The sequence below is a fragment of the Alligator mississippiensis genome, chromosome 5 (genome assembly GCF_030867095.1).
Source record: "Alligator mississippiensis isolate rAllMis1 chromosome 5, rAllMis1, whole genome shotgun sequence".
In the NCBI taxonomy this organism is placed as follows: domain Eukaryota; kingdom Metazoa; phylum Chordata; order Crocodylia; family Alligatoridae; genus Alligator; species Alligator mississippiensis.
Window position 1 is genome coordinate 212,478,947 of NC_081828.1, and position 19,100 is coordinate 212,498,046.

General features: G+C 41.7%; 1 protein-coding gene across 4 annotated transcripts in view; it reads left to right on the top strand.

Annotated features, from left to right (window-relative positions):
- The window catches only part of ADCYAP1R1 (ADCYAP receptor type I), a 220,816-nt gene that overhangs the window by 186,625 nt on the left and 15,091 nt on the right, over nucleotides 1-19,100 (top strand). For 2 of the 4 annotated variants that reach the window (XM_059729227.1, XM_059729228.1), the window contains exons 13-15: nucleotides 13,492-13,575; nucleotides 17,727-17,856; nucleotides 18,062-18,103. In XM_059729227.1, the coding sequence (XP_059585210.1) occupies nucleotides 13,492-13,575; nucleotides 17,727-17,856; nucleotides 18,062-18,103 (256 nt within the window). The remainder of the gene's footprint in view (nucleotides 1-13,491; nucleotides 13,576-17,726; nucleotides 17,857-18,061; nucleotides 18,104-19,100) is intronic. The other 2 variants (XM_059729229.1, XM_059729230.1) reach the window with 1 other exon arrangement.

Genomic DNA, 19,100 nt, shown 5'->3' on the forward strand with positions numbered 1-19,100 from the left:
AAGAGTGATGAGCCCAAAAGAAGGCATAGCAAAAACACTCTTTTAGACTGGTGTTTTTTAGCACTGGTGGGGAGGGGGCACAGTCCTCGAGCTCCCTGCACATGGGGGAATGAATGCTGGCCAGCTGTTTCTGAGCAGGCTACAGCTCCTCTTGCCTCCTGGCCTCAGCCAGTGCATGGAGGCACCTAGCCCCCACCATCAAACACCGAATGTCTGTTACTTTCGATGATGCCATAACTTAAAGCACATTGTGTAAAGCGCAAAAAGTTACAGTATGATCAAGGTGCCCATTGATAACTTCTATAAGCGCCCCTGGCATCATGAAACCTGCTCCAACTTTAACACTCTTTCACCTGGGGTTAAAGTTGAGGGTGGTTTTGCTGCAATTTAATTGCTCTCAGCTCATTAGCATATAATTATTAGAACATGCCAACTGCTGCCCTATTGAAGCCTTCCTCTTTTGAAAGAGTTCCAAGAGTCCTTACGTACATACACTTACTGACTGAACTAGGCAAAAAGATTTGAATCTCCTACAGCACCTGAACTAAATCTCATGGCTGAAGCAATAAGGAGCTATGCTATGAGATCCTTAGGTCCTATGTGTAGTCTTGGTAGATAACCAACTTAGGGACATATTAGATGTTCCAATGGCTTAAGTTGGAAACTAATGTCATCATTAGGGCTAGGTACAGATAGTCAAAAAGCCTGAGGCTAAATTAATTCCATTTTTGCAGATTAATCTAAACTGCACAGATTAAATTGAAACAGAAGCAAACAGATATTTACCTTTGATTCAGGAAATGCAGCCACATGCTTGCACTGGCTCAGGCTAGAAGCCAAGAGTTGCTAAAGCATAGCTCTCTGGCTGTGTGTTCCTTCCTTCTTCCTGCTGCTCCCTGAGGTCTCTGGGATTTGCAGTCCAGAATTATAGCAGCAGGACTCTGGAGGGTTGCTCATCACTTCTCTTCCTGCTTCCACATGCCTCTGGGATTCTTAGTCCACAGTTGCAGCCAGCAGTAAGTTTGAGCAGAGGAAGGGGTGTTTAATACGCTCCTCCCTGGCCCCAGACCCTAGTGGGGGGCAGTCCCCGCTGTAGACTGGGCTGTATCCCCAGCTGGGCTTGTTTCCCCTTGCCCCCTTGGCAGCCAGCTTTCACTGCTCCAGCTAAGGAGCAGAAGGTGGGGCCAGCCCTGCTTTCTGGAGCAGACAGCACAGCCCAGCCCAGAGCTGGAAACTATGCTGGGATGCTGGGAGACTGTGATTTAATTTGAACCAGGAAGGAGTCTGGGACAGAAGTTTAATAAACTGGTTCAATCCAAATCAATTAAGTCTGATACTACATTCAACCAGCTTTATCTTAAACCAGTTTCAGCCATTTTGAAACTGCCTTGTGCACTGAGCTTCTCTTCTGTTACAGGTTTAAAGAGTTTTGGATCACTTAAACCAGTTTATGTGTTACTTCTGTCCCTTGATTCTGCACTGTATAAAGTTTTCAGAAAAGCTAATAGATGCTTCAGGGTTGGTTTTATACCCATATGTTGAAAGCCTTGTACCTACCCATAAACAAACTGAGAAACCATCACCATTTTCTAATATGCATCCATTTTAACGCTACTTTGTGGACTAGGAGAAAGCCTATATTTATAACTCTCCTTTGACTGGCACAGCCTACAGCTGATCTCACAGTGTCTATCACATTCATATATTCTTTCATGATTCAACCATTTCACGGGAAACCAAACACTTAATAAACTGAATAGCCAAGAATTCTTCATCCCACACATGACAAATGCAAACAATATGGAGTAGATCCTGCACTCAGTTGCCTGCTTATAATTGAACACAGAATTTTGTCCTGTATTGTAGAGCTAGTCAATAAGCCAAGAAAGGATCTGAAGTGTGAAAATAACTGCGCTGAGGTGTCTAGGTAAAATCCAGTTTATTGTACCCACGATCAACTTGGTGTTGATGAGAAGTCCATTTATATTTGAAACAGGATATAATTATTTCATTATTATAAGTATATCTAGTAGATGCATGATGTCCTATGCTGGGTTGAGCCATAAAGCTAAGAAACATAAGCATGTCCATGAAGCTTTTGTTTGCTCACTCATCACCCAGGGCTAAAGCATATTTGATTGACACCATTTTTTCCCCTAACTTATTAATTTTGAGGGGGGGGGGGGGTTCATTTCTGCCTTTGCTTTTTTTTCTAAATCTAACCGGTTCCTAAATGTTGTATCACGTATCAAAAACACAAAGATATAAAAATAAAGCACACCTATATCTAGCTAATTCAGGTCTACGTCATTCCTCCAATCAGCATCTTGCTGGAAAGAAAGGAGAAACATGGCATATATCATAGGTAGGTATGTATGATTTTACATATGGTGGCACCTTAGAGGAAAAGTGAAAGGGGTGAGGTCAACAAGATCCATTTTCTTAAGGCAAATGATTTGGTCAAAAACACTCCTCTGCAATTCACCTCCAAAATCACTGGATCGTCAGTGAGTCATTTTTCTACTGCTTTGTCTTGCTGCAAGCACTAAAACTAGCAGTGCCAGTTTTTCCTTATGGGATTTTTATGGCATTAGGCCCAATTCCAAGAGGAAATAGCAGCTACTTTGCTGAGCAGTCCACTGGTGTGACATCTTGATTTCTTAAACCTGGCCGTTATCAGTTGGGTGGCGGCACTTCCATTCACCCAAACAGTGCATTTATACATCCTAACAGTAGGAAAAGACCGTGGAGAAAATGAACATTGCTCTTTTGTTGTCAGTGCATGATAAATGGGAACGTAATTCTCATTTCTAATACACTCTAGAAGAACAGATGATATGCTGGAAATTGTTCCCTTCTTAGTGTTACAGGTTTGACTTCCTCATTCATAGAAATTGTGCCTTTTGTCTCCAGTCTCGTGGGCAAGTGGTCATCCAGTAGCCTTGTTTTATATTTTGATTGTGTCAACTTTGAACAGGATTAATAAAAGATAGCATGTACATCTTTGGAAAACTGAGGTTATCTTGACTATGAGTACCACAACTTAATAAGGAAGTAAATAAGCAAGAAAGAAATAGTTACAGAAAATAATTGAAGGGCACATCCTACCATTGAGTTATCTATTTGTGAGCAAAGTCACCTATATTACTCTACTATCTGATGCCCCTCAGTTTTTAATGCACTTATGCCCAAAATGGTCGTGTGAGTAATCTGGATCCAAGCCATGGAGAGTGAAAGCCTCATGGACTAGATCCAGATCCACTTCTGGCGATGGTATGAGTGGCATCAGGAACCTGTGTGAGTTAAGCCAGCCATCATTCAGGCCTCTTCCATCAATATGTAGCCCCAGTGGGAGGACCATATGCCAGAATTCAGCAGCAGGCTCTACCCCTATATTCCTGTCCCCTCCAGGAGCTCTGCAGGGTGGATCTGGTCCATGGGCCAGGTCTTTGATACCCCTCCACCAGAGCAAGTTTCCCCTATGCATGTAAATTCTTCTATACTTTGGGTGCTGGTTGCAACACATTGTTGGAGTCAAAATTCAGTTTAAAGGAAATTCCATTGACTTTTAGTGCAATGCAATTGTTGTACTATGGCTGAATACCATTTTTGAAATCATATGTCACAACAGTACAGGTCCCCCTGCTGTGATTAAAACTGCAATGCATGTATTTTTTAAAAAAATATTATCCTGCGGGGAGTGAAGAGAGCCAAGTTATTAGTAGCCCATTAGTATTTATTAGCCGAGAGCAGGTGTCAGCTGTCTAATGGCAGCTGATGGGGATGTTGCCTTTGATTTTGAAATAGAAATGAGACTAGAAAGTAGGCTTTGTTTTAAGTTGCTTCTTGTACATACTGATGTGATGTATTTTTAATGCCAATTTCATGTTTTTGGCTTATGGATACAGAGGGAAAAAGCTAGGATCTAGTATGATCATGAGGTCCAACGGAAAGACTCTAATCTAACATGTGTTGGCTTTACTGAAATCTTCATAGGTACTGCAATCAACAGTAACTTAATGATGATCCAGTAGCTTCTGCTTGAAGCAATTGCTGCCTATTTGGGTCAATTAATACTTCCCGAATTAGTGTTAAGCCCAATCCTGCCTTTTTCCCCAGTTTTCTTAGGATGAAGTTACATATTACGCTTAGACCATAGTAAATCTGTGGAATGCTAAGCAATTTAAAAACTAGAACGTGCTGTGAGCAGTTGCACATTAAGGGTTAATACTGTTTCTTGCCTGCATAGGTCTGACTTGCCACTAGAGAGCTGGTGAGCATGGACATGGCTAAGAGCTGGGACACCTAAGCTCTAGTCCTGCCTGAGTGTGTGTGTGTGTGGGGGGGGGTTATAAGCAATGCATGCTGGGATGCTGGAGGACTGCACATTGCTCCTTTTATTTCCATGGAGCAGACTGAAGTTACCCTAACATAAAGTAGGTAGCATGGCCCAGAGTTACCCTGCACTTGAAGTGGCATAACTTTGAGATGCTTGGAGGACACTTAGCATAAATTGGCAGGCTTTAATGTGCAGACACTCCTATTCTAAGTGTCCTTAGTATGGTCTGAGTGTAGCGTGTAACTTTACCTTTAAGTTTTATTTTAAACTGTGGATTTACTGCTGGTGGGAAGTACTGGGAGTGCAGGTCTTGAGACTGCAGTCATCTGCCTATAAAATAGGCTCTCCCTGGGCAAGACCAGTATGAGCTTCCCCCTGCGCTTGGAGTGCCTTACCTTTTCTAGGGCTAGCTTAAATCTAATTCTGCTTCTTAAACTTTGATCACGTGTGTCAAAAACTCAGAAATATAAAAAAGATCATATCTTTCTAAGTAATTCAGATCTATGTCATCCCTCCACGGTGCATCAAACCATGACCTGAAAGAAACCATGTCTAGAAATAGAAGAGATCTGGTCTCTCTAAGGAAAGAGCAAAGGGGTATTTTTGTTCCCTAGAAGAAGGTAGTCCAGTATTAGATAGCAGGTCCTGATGCCTCAATTTGCGTTTTGTCTCAATAGTATCAGGAAGAAATATGAAGTGGAGTCTTAAGCTACTTAGGGTTAGTAGAAAGGCTCTCATTGACATTGCCAGACTCTAAATTAACTTTAGGAGCAAGATACTTTAAAGTTATTTAGCAAGCTAAAAATACATGGTGGAATTTTAAAAAGCATCTTGGTGTCTAATTCTTGTTGAAATCAGTGGGAATGAGGTATCTAGGTGCTTTTGAAAATCCCAGTAGGCCTACTAAAATTTTTACCCATATCTTGGGGCACCAGAGGTAGATAATTTTAGCCTTTCTTGTGGTGGTGTTTCTGTTGATGTTCTTGGTTTTATTGGGCAGAGAGAGAGGGAGGAATTTAGAATTTTATTTTTCAAATGAAACCCTATTTTTCCCCCCCACTGGAATCGCACGCTTTGTGTAAACATGTAATGGGGCTGAATAAATTTGGTCTTCATTAGGCAGTCACTAATTGCCTTAATGTGGAATAATTCTGACATCTCTATTCTAGGATATGCCTTTGATTTCTTTCCTAGCTTGCAGCGAAGCAGTATTCATGAGAGTCCCTTTATTTTATGCAACCATTGTCATTTCCGTGTCTGCCGGAAAGCAAAAAAGTTTGATTCTCATTGTTTTGTCTCCATCCTTTTTTAAAGTCTATTTCATTTTTTTGGCCTTCACTTTTGCAAGCAACACTTTTCTCATCTTGTGCTTTCTGTCTTGTATGTCTTAAGAATTATTAATAGGCTCTCCAAACAAGTGTGTATTCATTGCATCTTGATGTGTGGAATGGGTCGGTTAAGACACTGCAGCTGTGGTGTGGAAAGGTGTTGCTCTAGAAGGATGAATCTATCTCTCATAATGATAACACATTTAATGATGTACATGAAAGAAACTGTGCATTGGTAATGATGCAGTTGATTAAATTCACTAGGCCAGATCCTTCCCTCCAATTAGCGTGAGTGCCTGCACATTACTGGTCCCATCTGTAGTTCCATTTAAGTCCATAGAGCTATTCAAAGGGCCTAGGAGCTGAAGCCTTTACACATGATTCAGCAGCTCCAGTGGGCCACATCCTCCTTATCTGCACCTATATAACTCCACTGACGTAAGTGAGGTTGAAGAGAGCTACTGAAGAAAGTGGCTTTCTACCGAGTTGCACCATCTCAGTATTGGGTTTCTTGGGGCACATTTACACTGATAGTTAGGGTCAGCCTCAACTAGCCTGAGCCACCCCTCCTCACCTGTGTGTTGTGGCCACATTGTGCTTCCCGTCTCTCAGTCATAACCCTTCTGGGAATCCATCTGTGGGCTGCCTGTCTCTCCATTTATACTTGTTTCTAGCTGTGTGCCATAGAGATAGAAATAGGATACAAAAGGAAATCAGGGACAGGAACTTGTGAGCACTGCAGAGAAGGGCAGGCAAGGAAAATGGTTTGAAATCAGGTCCAGAAGTTCAGTAACACTTCTGAGATTGCTCTGGACTGACTCTCAAGGATCAAGCTCCAGGGTATTTGATGTAGATGGCCAACAGATATAGGCCAGGGCTTTAGTTTTGGGTGTTCACTCTGGCCTCTAAACATGCCCCATTACATATTGTGCTTTCACAATTGGCAGTTTATACACACAGAGCAGGGATTTAGAAACCCCAGATTTTGCTTGTTTTGGGGAAGGCGCAAACTTGATCTTTGCAGTTTTGGGGGTCTTAGAAACTGTAGTCCTTACTGTTAGAATTTCTTCAATGTATGCTTATTTGGAGAAATCGCTGCTAATAAGAGTAGAGACGCTAGATTCCCCAATCTTTTAATGCATGGATTTTGGAGCGAGTACTCTCCACGGAAGGTCACTTGCATTCAAACACATTAACAGTTTTCCCAAGCTTTATTGAATATAATATGAGTTTAATAGTTCAAATCACCTACTCAACAGTTTTACTAATGTGTTTATACCAGAATTATTCCATTATATATTACAATGTTGTTCACCATTGGATAGTCAATATTTGGTTAAAACTGGCCTTCATGAATTAGTGTAAGGAGGCTCAGGAATTTCTAATTTAGTAAAAAAGCATCCTTGATTTAAATGTTCTGTTACTTCTGCCTTTCTTTCTTCATCTCAATGGCTACGTCATGCTTTTCCTTGTGATCCCTGATCTCAAGGCAACAGCTACTGTCTTTGCCATAGCTGGCTGCCTATCTGCCTGACCTAAAGAAATAGAAAAAACCAAGAATGACTCTAGTTTATTGTTGGCCAGGGGTATCTAAGACTTCATTCCAGCTTCACCCCCAAACCTCTGTTCTGAGAGGAAGTTAGGACTTCCAAGGAACTGAGTCCCAGGTGGGCCAGTCTCCAACTACCCCTTGTCACACACCTTGTTCAAATACCCCTTGTCACACACCTCAAGATCATGGACCAGAAATGAAGTAACTTCCACAGGATGGGTGCACCACTCAAATTTCATTGAAGGTTACTTGCAAGGTAGAATTATTTAATAATATGGGTTTGCTGAGGAATTATGGTGGGGTACCAGGTTGCGGTCATTGGTCATGTGTTGGGCACTCCTCCTTGGGAGAGTTTTCAGACTGGCTAAGATATACCTATTCAGTCCAGAGAGGAAATATAAAGTGGAGCTGATGATCTATGCAGCTGGAAGGAAGTTTTCTGGCCTTTCCATGTGTAGAGGACTAGATGAAAGGCTCAACGACTTATGGCTTCAAAACCTGAATCTATGAGTTCAGTGGGCCCTAGAAAGGTTCCTACAGCATGGATGGTCTTGTACCGAAGACAAAAAATAATCATTTGTTGCTAATGCACATACTTTTCCCAATTGCAAGTACTTGAAAATAGCAAGGATGGACACATGCTTTGTATTGTGTGCCAGGAGAATTGAGTAACATATGGCTTTAATACAGACGCCCTGTATAGGGTGGATAAGCAAAGATGGTCAAACCTGGTGCAAACTGAAATTCTGCAGATGGCACAAACAGTGTTTTCCATTTGAAAGCACTTCCTTCTCTTAAGCCCAAGTGGTCTGACTTGTAAAAATAAAATAATTTCCCCAGTTGCAAGGACTCTTCAGCTATTTACTACCAAAAGAACCTCTACTTCCAATCCTGGGAAAAAAGAAAGTCAGGGAAGTATAAACAGGTGACTACAGTATGAAACATAATGTACCTCTCTTTTCTTTTCATTTAGATTTTTTTCTCTCTTTCTGCATCCCTACCACACTCTCTATTTTTCATTCTTGGTCTGATTTTTTTTTCCCATGTGGATTTCTTCCTATAGTCTCCCCTTCTACCATAAATAGCTATGGGACTTGGGATCCTGGACAAACTTGCACTCGGGCCAAAAGGATTTACCCAAGCCAAGTGCCTAAAGAGTCTTAAAGGCATCACTCATAACGTGCAGAATTTTTCTCCTTTTCATCTTAACAGTCCTTCATAGGCGAATTTCTGCCCTTTTCACACCTGTGTGATCTTAGTAAGCTGCTGTCCCCCTGAATCTACATTGCTCTGGTGACAATGTATAGGTCCATTCCCACGATTTAGCTCAATTTGCCTATTAACCTTTCTAAGCACCTATCATTTATCTGATTGCTGATGACACGCACTAAAGAATCATAGACTCATAGACTTATAGAGCTGGAGCGGGCCCTCTTGGGTCATCTAGGCCAACCCCCAACATAATTTGTTTTTATTGCACATGCACGCTTTTCAGACTATATAAAAAAGAAATAGTCTAAATAAGATTTGGGGTAAAATAAATGGGTTTTATGGGAAAAAAAGGAAAATGTCCATGAAGATTTAAAAAGGTTTGTGGGGAGAGAACAGAAAATGTATTCCTTTTGATATATTGGTATTTTTTCCCCCTACCTTTGCCTATCTTTTTTAATGTTGAAACATGAAACAAAAAGCCATGAGGAAGGCAAACAAGGTGGGGAGGGGACAGAAATCCCTTACAAAATAGTTTTTTCTTCATAAAACAGGAATTTTTTTTATGTAAAATTTCATTTTCATAATTTAGGGTATTTTAGCCAAAAAGAACTGGGAGGAAAATGTTTGTTTGCCATGGTAGCAAATAGTTTATTCACTCAGTTGCATAAAATTACCTGTTTTCTAGATACACACAGTCTAAAAAGGTGCACCTGCATCCACAAAAACCCTGCTGACTTATGCTTGGGGCTATTTTGTCACTCCCTTTATGGCAGTTACAGCAATGGAGGTATATGGGATGACCTAGAAAGATCTGGATATAAACCCTAATTTAAATTATGCCATTATTCATGACAATGTTGTACGCCGTTGGGTAGTTAATGCAGTCCATTAGGTTAAAACTGGACTTCATGAATTAATTTAAGGCGGCTCAGGAATCTCTAATTCTGATTAGGAAGTACTTCCATTTGACACATACTCCCAGCTTCTTGAATAACTCTTGAAGAGCATCATCCTTATCACTCATGCTAGTGAACAAGCAAGGAGAATCATGTTGGTTTTAAGCACTAGAAAGGCTCACAAGGAAAAATCAATTTCTGCTAACTGGAAAAGCAAAGAAGTAATAAGGGAAGCCATTTTTCAAGTAGAGTACTGCACTGGAATGTGTTGGGGGTGGAAAATAAATGAATGCTAGAATTTAATTTTTTTTTCAGAAGTGCCACGTGTCTCCGTTCTGGAGCGTCCAGCTTGAGACTGATTATTTGGGACCTGAGTTTCAAAGAGGGTTCATTTTTCAGAAGGCCTCTGTCTAGGAGGGTGTTCAAAAGGCAACATCCTCAAAATCAGTAGTCCCTTTTGAAAATATGCCCCTAGCAAAAAAGAACCAGCTATATCTTAAAATCGTCTCTTCTATTGTTATTAGCAAGTTCAGCTGTTAAACAATGCCTAATTCTGCACCATAACAATAGAGAAAGTATGCTGCACTTCACAGTTCTGCTTTAAGATGGGATTTTTTAACAGTGATGCTGTCCAGGCCCATATTTACCTTTTCTGCATCACACAAAACAGATATGCTGTGCTTTATGGTCCAGGACAGACATTACATACACTGGTTTGACCCAAATCAGTTAAGTCTGATACTACATTCAACCAGGTTTCTCTCAAACCGGTTTCAGCCATTTTCAAACTGGTTTATGTGCACTGAACATCTGTTCTGCTACAGGTTTAAACCAGTTTCTGATCACTTAAACCAGTTTATGTCCCTAGCCTACAAGTCAAGGCTTGATTTTTTTTCCCCCTCTCTCTTCTGGCACTAGACAAACAAGGAAGGATCTGAAACACCAGGTTGTATTCTATTTAGTTCCTAAATCACCTCCAGTTATAAATATGCTGTGCCCAGAATACATCTGCTAGTTATGTTCAAGGTGAAAGAAATTAATAAGTGGTATTGTCTGAAAGGTTCTAATAATAATAGAAAACAGTATGTTCTGTCTGCAAAGTATGTATTCCTTACTTATTATTTCATTTATAAATTGTACCGGCCATCTGAAACCAGATAAACAACCACAAAACAACGCATGTATTCACACAAGGAGAAGCTTAAGCTTAAACATCCCAGACTGCAACAGAAAATAACTCCGTCCCAAGTCAACTCCTTGTTGCGATAGCTGAAATAAATAGATAACCAATGTTTCAGTCCAGATACCTGTGCTACATAAATATGATCAGGCTGAGAAATAAACTGCAGGGAGGGTATTTTCACGGAAAGTGCTGTGTTGTTTGCACCTAGAGCTACCGATCAGAGCTATGGGTTGTTGGCAAGAGCACTGTAGACGATCGTACGCATCACAGATAACATATGAGGGTTGGAGAGATGTAAAGGGCTGCTTGAAACCCTGAATATTGCCTTAAGAGACTTCCCTTGGTGCAAAAAGAGAGGAAGGCAACTACTATCTTCTAGGAACTAACTCATTAGCCCTCAATGGGAGACTTGAGAAGTAAAGATTATCAGAGGCAAAGCTGAATCGCTGGAGCATTGCCTTGACTTGACCACACAGGATTGTCCAATTAATGCTCCAGAACAACCCAAGTCAGGAAAACTTGAGGGTCCTTTATCCTCATTTCCCTGGCTGTAATGTCTACCGCAGCTGGAGAAAAGATGCTTCGGCTTTATATCTATATGTACAGAGGAAAGGCAGAAGGGCTAGGGTTATTTAGCCAGGAGAAGAGAAGACCAAGGGGGGATTTGCTAAAGCCTTCCAATACTGGAAAGGTGATTCCAGACAGGATGGAGATGGGCTTTCCTCTATGCCTATACGGCTGGGACAAGGAGCAATAGCCTCTAGCTTCAGCAGGGGAAATTTAGGTTAGAAATTAGGAGGAACTTGCTGACTACGAGGGTGGTCAAGCATTGAAGCAGGTTACATAGAGAAACTCTACAATCTCCATCCTTGCAAGTTTTCCAGACAAGTTTAGACAGACACTTGGCTAGGGTGATTTATTCAAGGGTGCTCCTGGCATGTGCAGGGGGCTGAACTAGACCTTGTGAGGTCCCTTTCAACCCTACTTTCCTATGATCCTATGATTTCCCAGAAGTTTAGCATAAAATCTCACCCGTGTGTGAGAGGGTGGTCTTTGTGCCTCCTAGGTCATGTCTATACTGTGATGCACTACTATGAAAATATAAACTGCCCAGTCTGGTGAAAAAAAATGCCATGTAGTTATTTCTTTAGTGCATTCCCTGCTCTCAATCATGGGCATGCTCATGAAAGTGGTGGCTATGAGCATGGTACTATGGCTTCCACCCCAAAGTTGGGCGTGTTTGCATGACTTGACTCCTTTGTATGTCACTGATAAACTAAGCCCCACCCACTCACTCCTGTTGAAGCATGTCCAGGGTCTCATTGGGTCTTTAGCTTGCCAGAGGAATGAGTTGGGCAGGGCTTAATTTGTCAGTGATGTACCTGGGTAGAAACGCATAGGCATGCTCTCCATGACATTATTTTTGTGTGCAGAAAATACAGAGCAGGGCCTGAGTGGGTAGGACATGGTTTTCCAGTGGTGTTCCTTAGCATGGTCCAGTGCAGTGTAGACATGCTTTAAGACAGATAGGACTAAGGATATATACTATGTATTTATTAAACATATATACACCACATATACATTAAAAGCAGCCCCTCAATGTTTTACCTAGATGCAAGAAAAAAAGAGCTGCTGCGTACTGTGCGCCATTTGTGAAGGCCTACAAAAGACTCGTCCTTTTTAGGATTGTGATGTAATCTTGAACAAGTCCTCCAAATGGTGGCACCCTCCCCCATTTTGTTCCCCCCCCCCCCAGGTGCAACAACTCAAAGCACTCCCAATGCCTGTGCCCTGCTGTGCAGTGCTGTCCCAAATATGAACAGTCTAGCCGTGATCTGATTCATCTTGCGAGACAAATTCAATGTCTGCTCAAGCTGTTTGTGGGACCCCCAGGTACAGGTCAAGGCTGCCTTCTCCTGCTCGAATGCCCAAAGGGATTTTGCCAGAAAACATCTGAACTCTCAGAATACTCCAGTGTGTGGCCTCCTTTGAGATGACTTGACATGGGTTTGTATAGACAACCCCAGAGTAAACATGCGTTCTCCTGGGATCCTGTTGGAGGAAGGAAGTCGCACACAACCTAGAAGCTGACTTCTGTGAAGTCCTCGAGACCTCCCAGGTCAGGTACATCCCCCTCTATACAGTCTGTGGATCCCCATTAGATCTTTCAAAATGTTTCTCCAGCTCGTCCCCTGCTTTCCAACCCCATAGAAACAGTGTCCTGCTATGGCACACAGGATTCATCTCTCCACTGGGGTACCTTGTGGCTTCCAGGGGTGACTTAGAGATCATTTTGAAGATACAAAAGCAGATATTGCGCTGTTGATATCGCATAAGGCTATCGCCTTTGCATGAATGCTTTTCTGGGTGTAAGCCCACAGAAAAATGAGAAGATCCATCCCTGTGAGGGGCAGCGGTCATGCATAAAGTTTTGAAAAGTATTGTGGAGAAAGCTGAACTGAGAAGCACATCAGTCAGTGTCTGTGAACATTTTCTTATAATAACTCAGTTATGCAAAGTTGTGGAGAAATCCCTGCCGTTACCTTGAGACTGCTTGGACACAACAGGCTCTGACAATAATTTCTGTTTCCCTAATTACTGCTTCTTTGTAATTGTTATCCACAATACATAACATCAATTTCCATTCAGTAGATTCTTCTCTTTCTCTTTGCACAGTTTCGGACTGTAGAAAAGCCACATATATATTTTTGCTGCATAACACAAGTGCCCTGCAGCCAGCCAGGGTGTTCAGTTTTAAACGGGTCTGTGAAGCAACACACCACAATTGTCAGTGCCATCCGGTGCCTTTTATTTCTCTTGTTTATTTTCTGCTTCATTCAACCAGCTGACTTGCGTGGAAATTGCATTCAGTCCTGTCTGCTTTCCATCGTTGTGCCGTGTCTCATGAAATGTGTTTGATACTGACATACCTTGGCCTGTTCACAATATGCTGAAAAAAATGCTAATTTTGTCATATTTAGCAGCTGCGTTCAGAAATGCTACTGTAAGCCTAAGAGGGCTAACCAGCACTCTTGCAAGATGTCAGAACTATCCACCATTACCCTGTAAGTGTACACACTCCTGTGACATTACCGTGTTTGTATGACGCATGTTGCACATACGGGGGTTGTGTTAGCAGAGGGGCAGCATCTCGAGGGAAGCCGTGTGTTATTTCTTGTTGCATGTTGGAGTTGTGTCGTTGTTCTGTGCTTTTGCTGATGCATCACAAGCAGGAATTTTTAGGATTAGTTGTTTGAAATGTATCAGTGTATTGACCATCACGGCTGACTGTTTTGAATAGCAGAACAAAGGCCTGGTTCGAGACCTAAGGCCTGGTTCGAGACCTACTGAAGTCAACGGGAGTCTTTTCAATGACTGGGGCGGGTGTGGAAAGTGTCTATGGCATATGTAAAATGTCTGTATGCAAACTATGAACCAGTCTACCTATTTTTTTAAAGCAATAATTATGAAGCATTATGTAGCAAAGTGGTTAGGTCTCAGGACCTTAGGGAAAAAGGTCTGTATTTGAAAATTTAACGTAACAACATCAGGGTGGTTGGGCAGAGGGGGAATGAAGCAGACTCAGAGCTGGCCTAAATTAGCATAGCTGCATAAATAACAATGGAGCTAAGGCAATGAATGCCCATGATATGTTCATTCTATCTTTGCTTAAACCATATGCTGTGCTGACTGTCTTTCACTGGAAGTTCGCGGTTGAGTCTGTTGATCTGAATCCTGCACTGTCAAAAAAAAGGCCCGCTACACTGATCATCAGTAAAACAGAGCCTTATGTTCCCTTTCTTAACATTTGCACACATTCTCCTTTGCTTTCCAAGTTGCTCCAATTTAAGCCAGAAAATATAACTTTCCAACATTATCTCTTTTCTCAATGTGTTTGCAAAAGAGTAAGGCAGGAATCTGCCCCAAAGAGTCAGCCAGTGCACTGATTCTGAACAAAAACGATCCAAAGAAATAAATGCGGGGAGGACAGGAATTGATCAACAAGAAGAATTGGCTTAATACAAGACAGGCTTGTGACCTGAGAACAAAATAGCAGTTTTGCCAACTCTCGTGTTTTTTGGCGTTGTTCTTAAAGTCTGCACTTCAGGAATGTGAAATTGTAGCTATATTTATATAGAAATATATAAATAGATATAAAAGAAAGAGCAAAGCTTTTTTCACATTCCTGAAGCGTAGACTTTAAGAATAACACCAAAAATCATGAGAGTGGACGACACTGAAATAGTCTACATTACTCATCTCAAATCATTGCTTTGGGGGAGTTCACAATGAAGCAATGTGTAGTTCCCTTGTTGGCCTGCAGAAGAATGATTTTTTCCTTGAGTTGTTGCAAGGTGGTAGGTTGAAAGCCTTAAAAAGTGAAGCCTTCTAGTGAATGCAAGAGAAGCCCATCACAGACAGCAGCCCCCAATAGGTTATCTTGCCAGCATACCTCAGACTTTTTCTTGAGGCTTCCTGTCTAGGGTGGAAGACCAGTTTAGTAATGTTATGCTTTTGCTCTGCACTTAAGCTATTATTTCAGGCAGAAAAGAAACACTCTTGGAAAGCTTTTTCTGATGGTATGGGGTGTGGACACACAGCAAGATTCCTATGGAGTCCTTTATCCTCTGTGCTACTCCGTAGCAAAATTACTTTGTAGGGGGCCTGTCTGCATGTGCAATTAATGCGCAGCAATAAACTCTGCATATCACTCCAGAGTTTATTGCTCCTGGGTGCCGTGTTTATATATGTGCCTGGGACTGCAGCACATTGAGCCTGGTTGGGGCTGCTCCAACCCAGATCAACATGCTGTGGAGGGGTTGGCTGGGGCATGACGGTGCTCCAGTGTAGGGCTAGCCAGCGGGCAGCCCCGGTGCTGAAGCACCCTCGTGCCCAGCCAGCCTCATCAGCATTTACATATGCGTTGCTTCACACTAAAGAACTCCGCAGTAGGATAGTACTTGTAAATATGAGTACTATCCTGTGGCAGAGTTCATTAATTTACTGTGGCCGAATAGGGTCACATGTACAGATGCAGAGGCTTTTACTGTGGAACTAATATGCCAACTCTGCAGAAAACATCTCATGTAGACATCCCCAGGATGGAGTAAACTGGCCACTGCAGAGCTTCACCACTAATTAGCAAGGAAGCCAGTTTGCATGGCTACCGAGGACGAAGCCGATCACGGGAACAGACACAGGGCACTTTCCACTTCGCCATGCAGTCGCGTTTCTAACTTGACTCACCATTTTAGTGATCTATGAGATCGTAGGGCTGTGTGTCACGTGTCTGCTCCATGTTTACTACATAGGACAGATAATTTACTAGGTAGTAATTGTCTTGTGTCTCCACCCACATCCAGTTTCCCCCCCAAAATTGCACCCAAAACCCCCAGGAGTATTTTTCCAAGTCCTAACTACCTATACATACAGTTGAGAATAGTTTTAGTAGTGCCATCTAGTGATTTCCACTAACATTATTTTCAGCTCCAAATGGTAACACACTTCTACATTGCTTTCGCTCTCCCTCTTGATACACTTTGTCCTTAGTTTGCCAGAAGCATCTTGTTATTAATGTGAATCCTTTACTCCTGTTCCCACTCTGCATAATTCCTCTACAACCTTGTTTTACATCCTGTAGATCCTTCATACCAATGTTTCTAATTAGTCTCCTCCTCTTTTTTTTTCCAGTGTTTCTGAGACTTTTCTTATTTCCTAAGCTAAAGTTATATTCTGAGTCCACAGAAGCAGTGTGGTTTGGTCTGAGGTATTGAGCATCATAAATATGATCCATAGTGCACAAGCACCTTATGACTCCCACGTGCTTGTACAGGTAGCTGATGACAAGCACTTTGGCACATTCAAGCTGTGTTCAGGAAAGAGGAATGAGGAACAGGGCAGGGAGGAGAATATAGTTGGGTGGGAAAACCCACTGTCATCAATGAACCAGTGTCACATTTTTCATTTTGCAATAGGTACAACCATATCAATGTTGCATTTGTAGGGGTGAGGAGGAACTCATCTAGAATTTGGCAAGGGCTTCTATCTTTGCTTATTTGCCCCCTTTCCTTCACATCTCATTTTACAGGAAGTGATCATGTGCATCTGTCTAAGTGGTCCCATCTTTCATCGATCTTTCATTCTCCTTCTAGAGGGAAATGAACCTCTAGAGAAGGAGGCATTCATTTTTGCAGCTTGTACCCTTTATGGCCAGCTAGGTGTTCATTTGTCTTGAGATTTCTGTGTGTTTACCCCATAAAAACTCAACATATACAACAGCACAAAGAAAAAGAAGTGAAAGATGGTTCCTGATAACGGCATGCTTCCTCACCAAGCACAGGTGGGAATCGACCTTGACTGAAGTGGGACTTGATGCATAGGCCTCATGCTGGAGCTGTGTATTAGAGTCACTTTTATCCCTACAGAGTTAACAACTTACTAGTACATCCATTGGTTTCCTATAGTCCTTTTCTAGCCTCATTGGTCCTGCTTTCCTTCTTTACCCATTTAGCATGGAGCAGCACCATTGACATCAATGGAATTGTATGTGTTTTCCACTAGTATTAATGAGTAGGCTTTGGGGCAGTAGGGCCAGGGTTGCATAGTACTACAAGGACCTTTCCTCTCTAAAGATAAGCTGAACTCAAAGATGATTCAAGGCTCTGTACTGAAGAAGGAAATTGTCTGGTGGACCTGTAAATGATATGGTATCGTGCGTGGTGTTGTACATGTCCTTAATACGAGACAGTCCTGCCTATAAGAACATAGTCAAAATAGCGGAATCGAATAGTATTTCTACTGAGTTGATTGATACACATACCTAGACTGCAGCGGGGTAGCGTCAGGAAGGCTGAAGAGAATAGAGGGGCCGTGTCTACATGGGATGCTTTACTGCACACTTAATTAATCTGCTGCACAGTAAAGCTTCACTGTCTACATGTGCAGGGATTTACTGCGCAGTAAATTAATCTACTGTGCAGTAAATTTACTACCTGCACATGCATCGTAGAAGGCATCTGCAGGTAGTAAATTTACTGAGCAGTAAAGCCAAATAGCATTGATTGCACATGTAGATGTTCCCAGTAAGTGTGTAGTTAAGGGCTAGAAGGTATGGGAACGTTGGAAGTTTTTCTCCTCCAACAGAACGAGTCTCTCTTCTCAAAGCACTAGATTTGTTGCCAAAATGCGCTCACCTGCTCTCTGTTTGTTGTCACAGGAGGCTGGCTCGCTCCACGCTGCTGCTGATCCCCTTGTTCGGAATTCACTACACTGTGTTCGCCTTTTCTCCTGAAAATGTCAGCAAGCGGGAGAGACTTGTGTTTGAACTGGGGCTGGGATCTTTCCAGGTGAATATGCAGTGACTGTTGCTTTTGTTGAGAAGAAAGGTGCATTCATTCTGATTGCTGGGTATGAGTCTGTCTCTGCTGTGTGCTCATTCACCTCTGATGCACACTTTCCAGACGAGTTTATTTTATTTTTTTCGTCTCCAGCTGCTTTCTAACATTTCCTAGAGGATTTAAATTCATAGTCTCTTCTCTTGTATTTATCCAGGGCTTTGTTGTTGCTGTTCTCTATTGCTTCCTGAACGGGGAGGTAAGACTTTTGATGCTGTATGTTTTCCTCTTGTTGTGTTTAGCATGGCATTTTCTTCCCGTCGCACCTGCCATCCTACCTCTTAGCTCTAATTCATTATCTACCCCACTTGTTTCTGAGGGCCAAATCTCACAGTGCCTTCAGCAAAAAAGAAAGGGAGCATGTTTTTTTTTGATAAAGCGTTGGACTTGAAGTCTCCTTGTTGTGGTTCTTTTCCTAATTTTTCAGGGTCTGCAAATCATCTCCACCTCTGAGAGGAGCATTGGGTATTATGACTGTACTCTGATTTATCTGTAAGCTAGGGCCAATATTAACTTATAAGGCCCTGAATACCTCAAATACATGTTTTGGGCCTAATTTTATTGTTTATAAAATACTTTGAGATGCTTGAAGGAATGGGAACCACCAAAACATAAAGGATTACTATATATGGCAGGGATTTCTTCTCAGAAAGTAAAGGTTTAGCTAGTATTATGTAAGTATTTCCAGTGATTTGCCATATGCTATTTTTGCAGTTTCCATAATAATAATGACATTATTTAGGCATATTTTAAAGTGCACTTTCTCAGTGTTGGACCTTGGCATAGTGAGTGGAGAGATATGAATTGCCTCCATGACCATGGCGTTTCTCATTCTTGCTTTTCTGTTACTGTAGCTTTGAACCTATCTTCAAAAGTAGTTCTGCTAAGTCCCTGGGATATGAAATCATGGCATCATTTTGTATGAATAAGGAAACAACATTAAAACATGGGACCCAATCCTCAAATAATATAGACTGGCTTTGGACAGTGGCTTGAGAGTAATTTATTCCTGCCACCATGATAAGCAGCTTCTTTAGAAAAAAAAATGAATGACATATAAAGAGTTTTTCCAAAGCAATTTTACATAAGGTTTAGCACATTTTTTATACAGGCAAACCTACAGTAATCTACGTATGTAAAATGTCTTCATAATGTAGTTAGATGGCATATAAGTACGTTTGCAGATATTATCCATC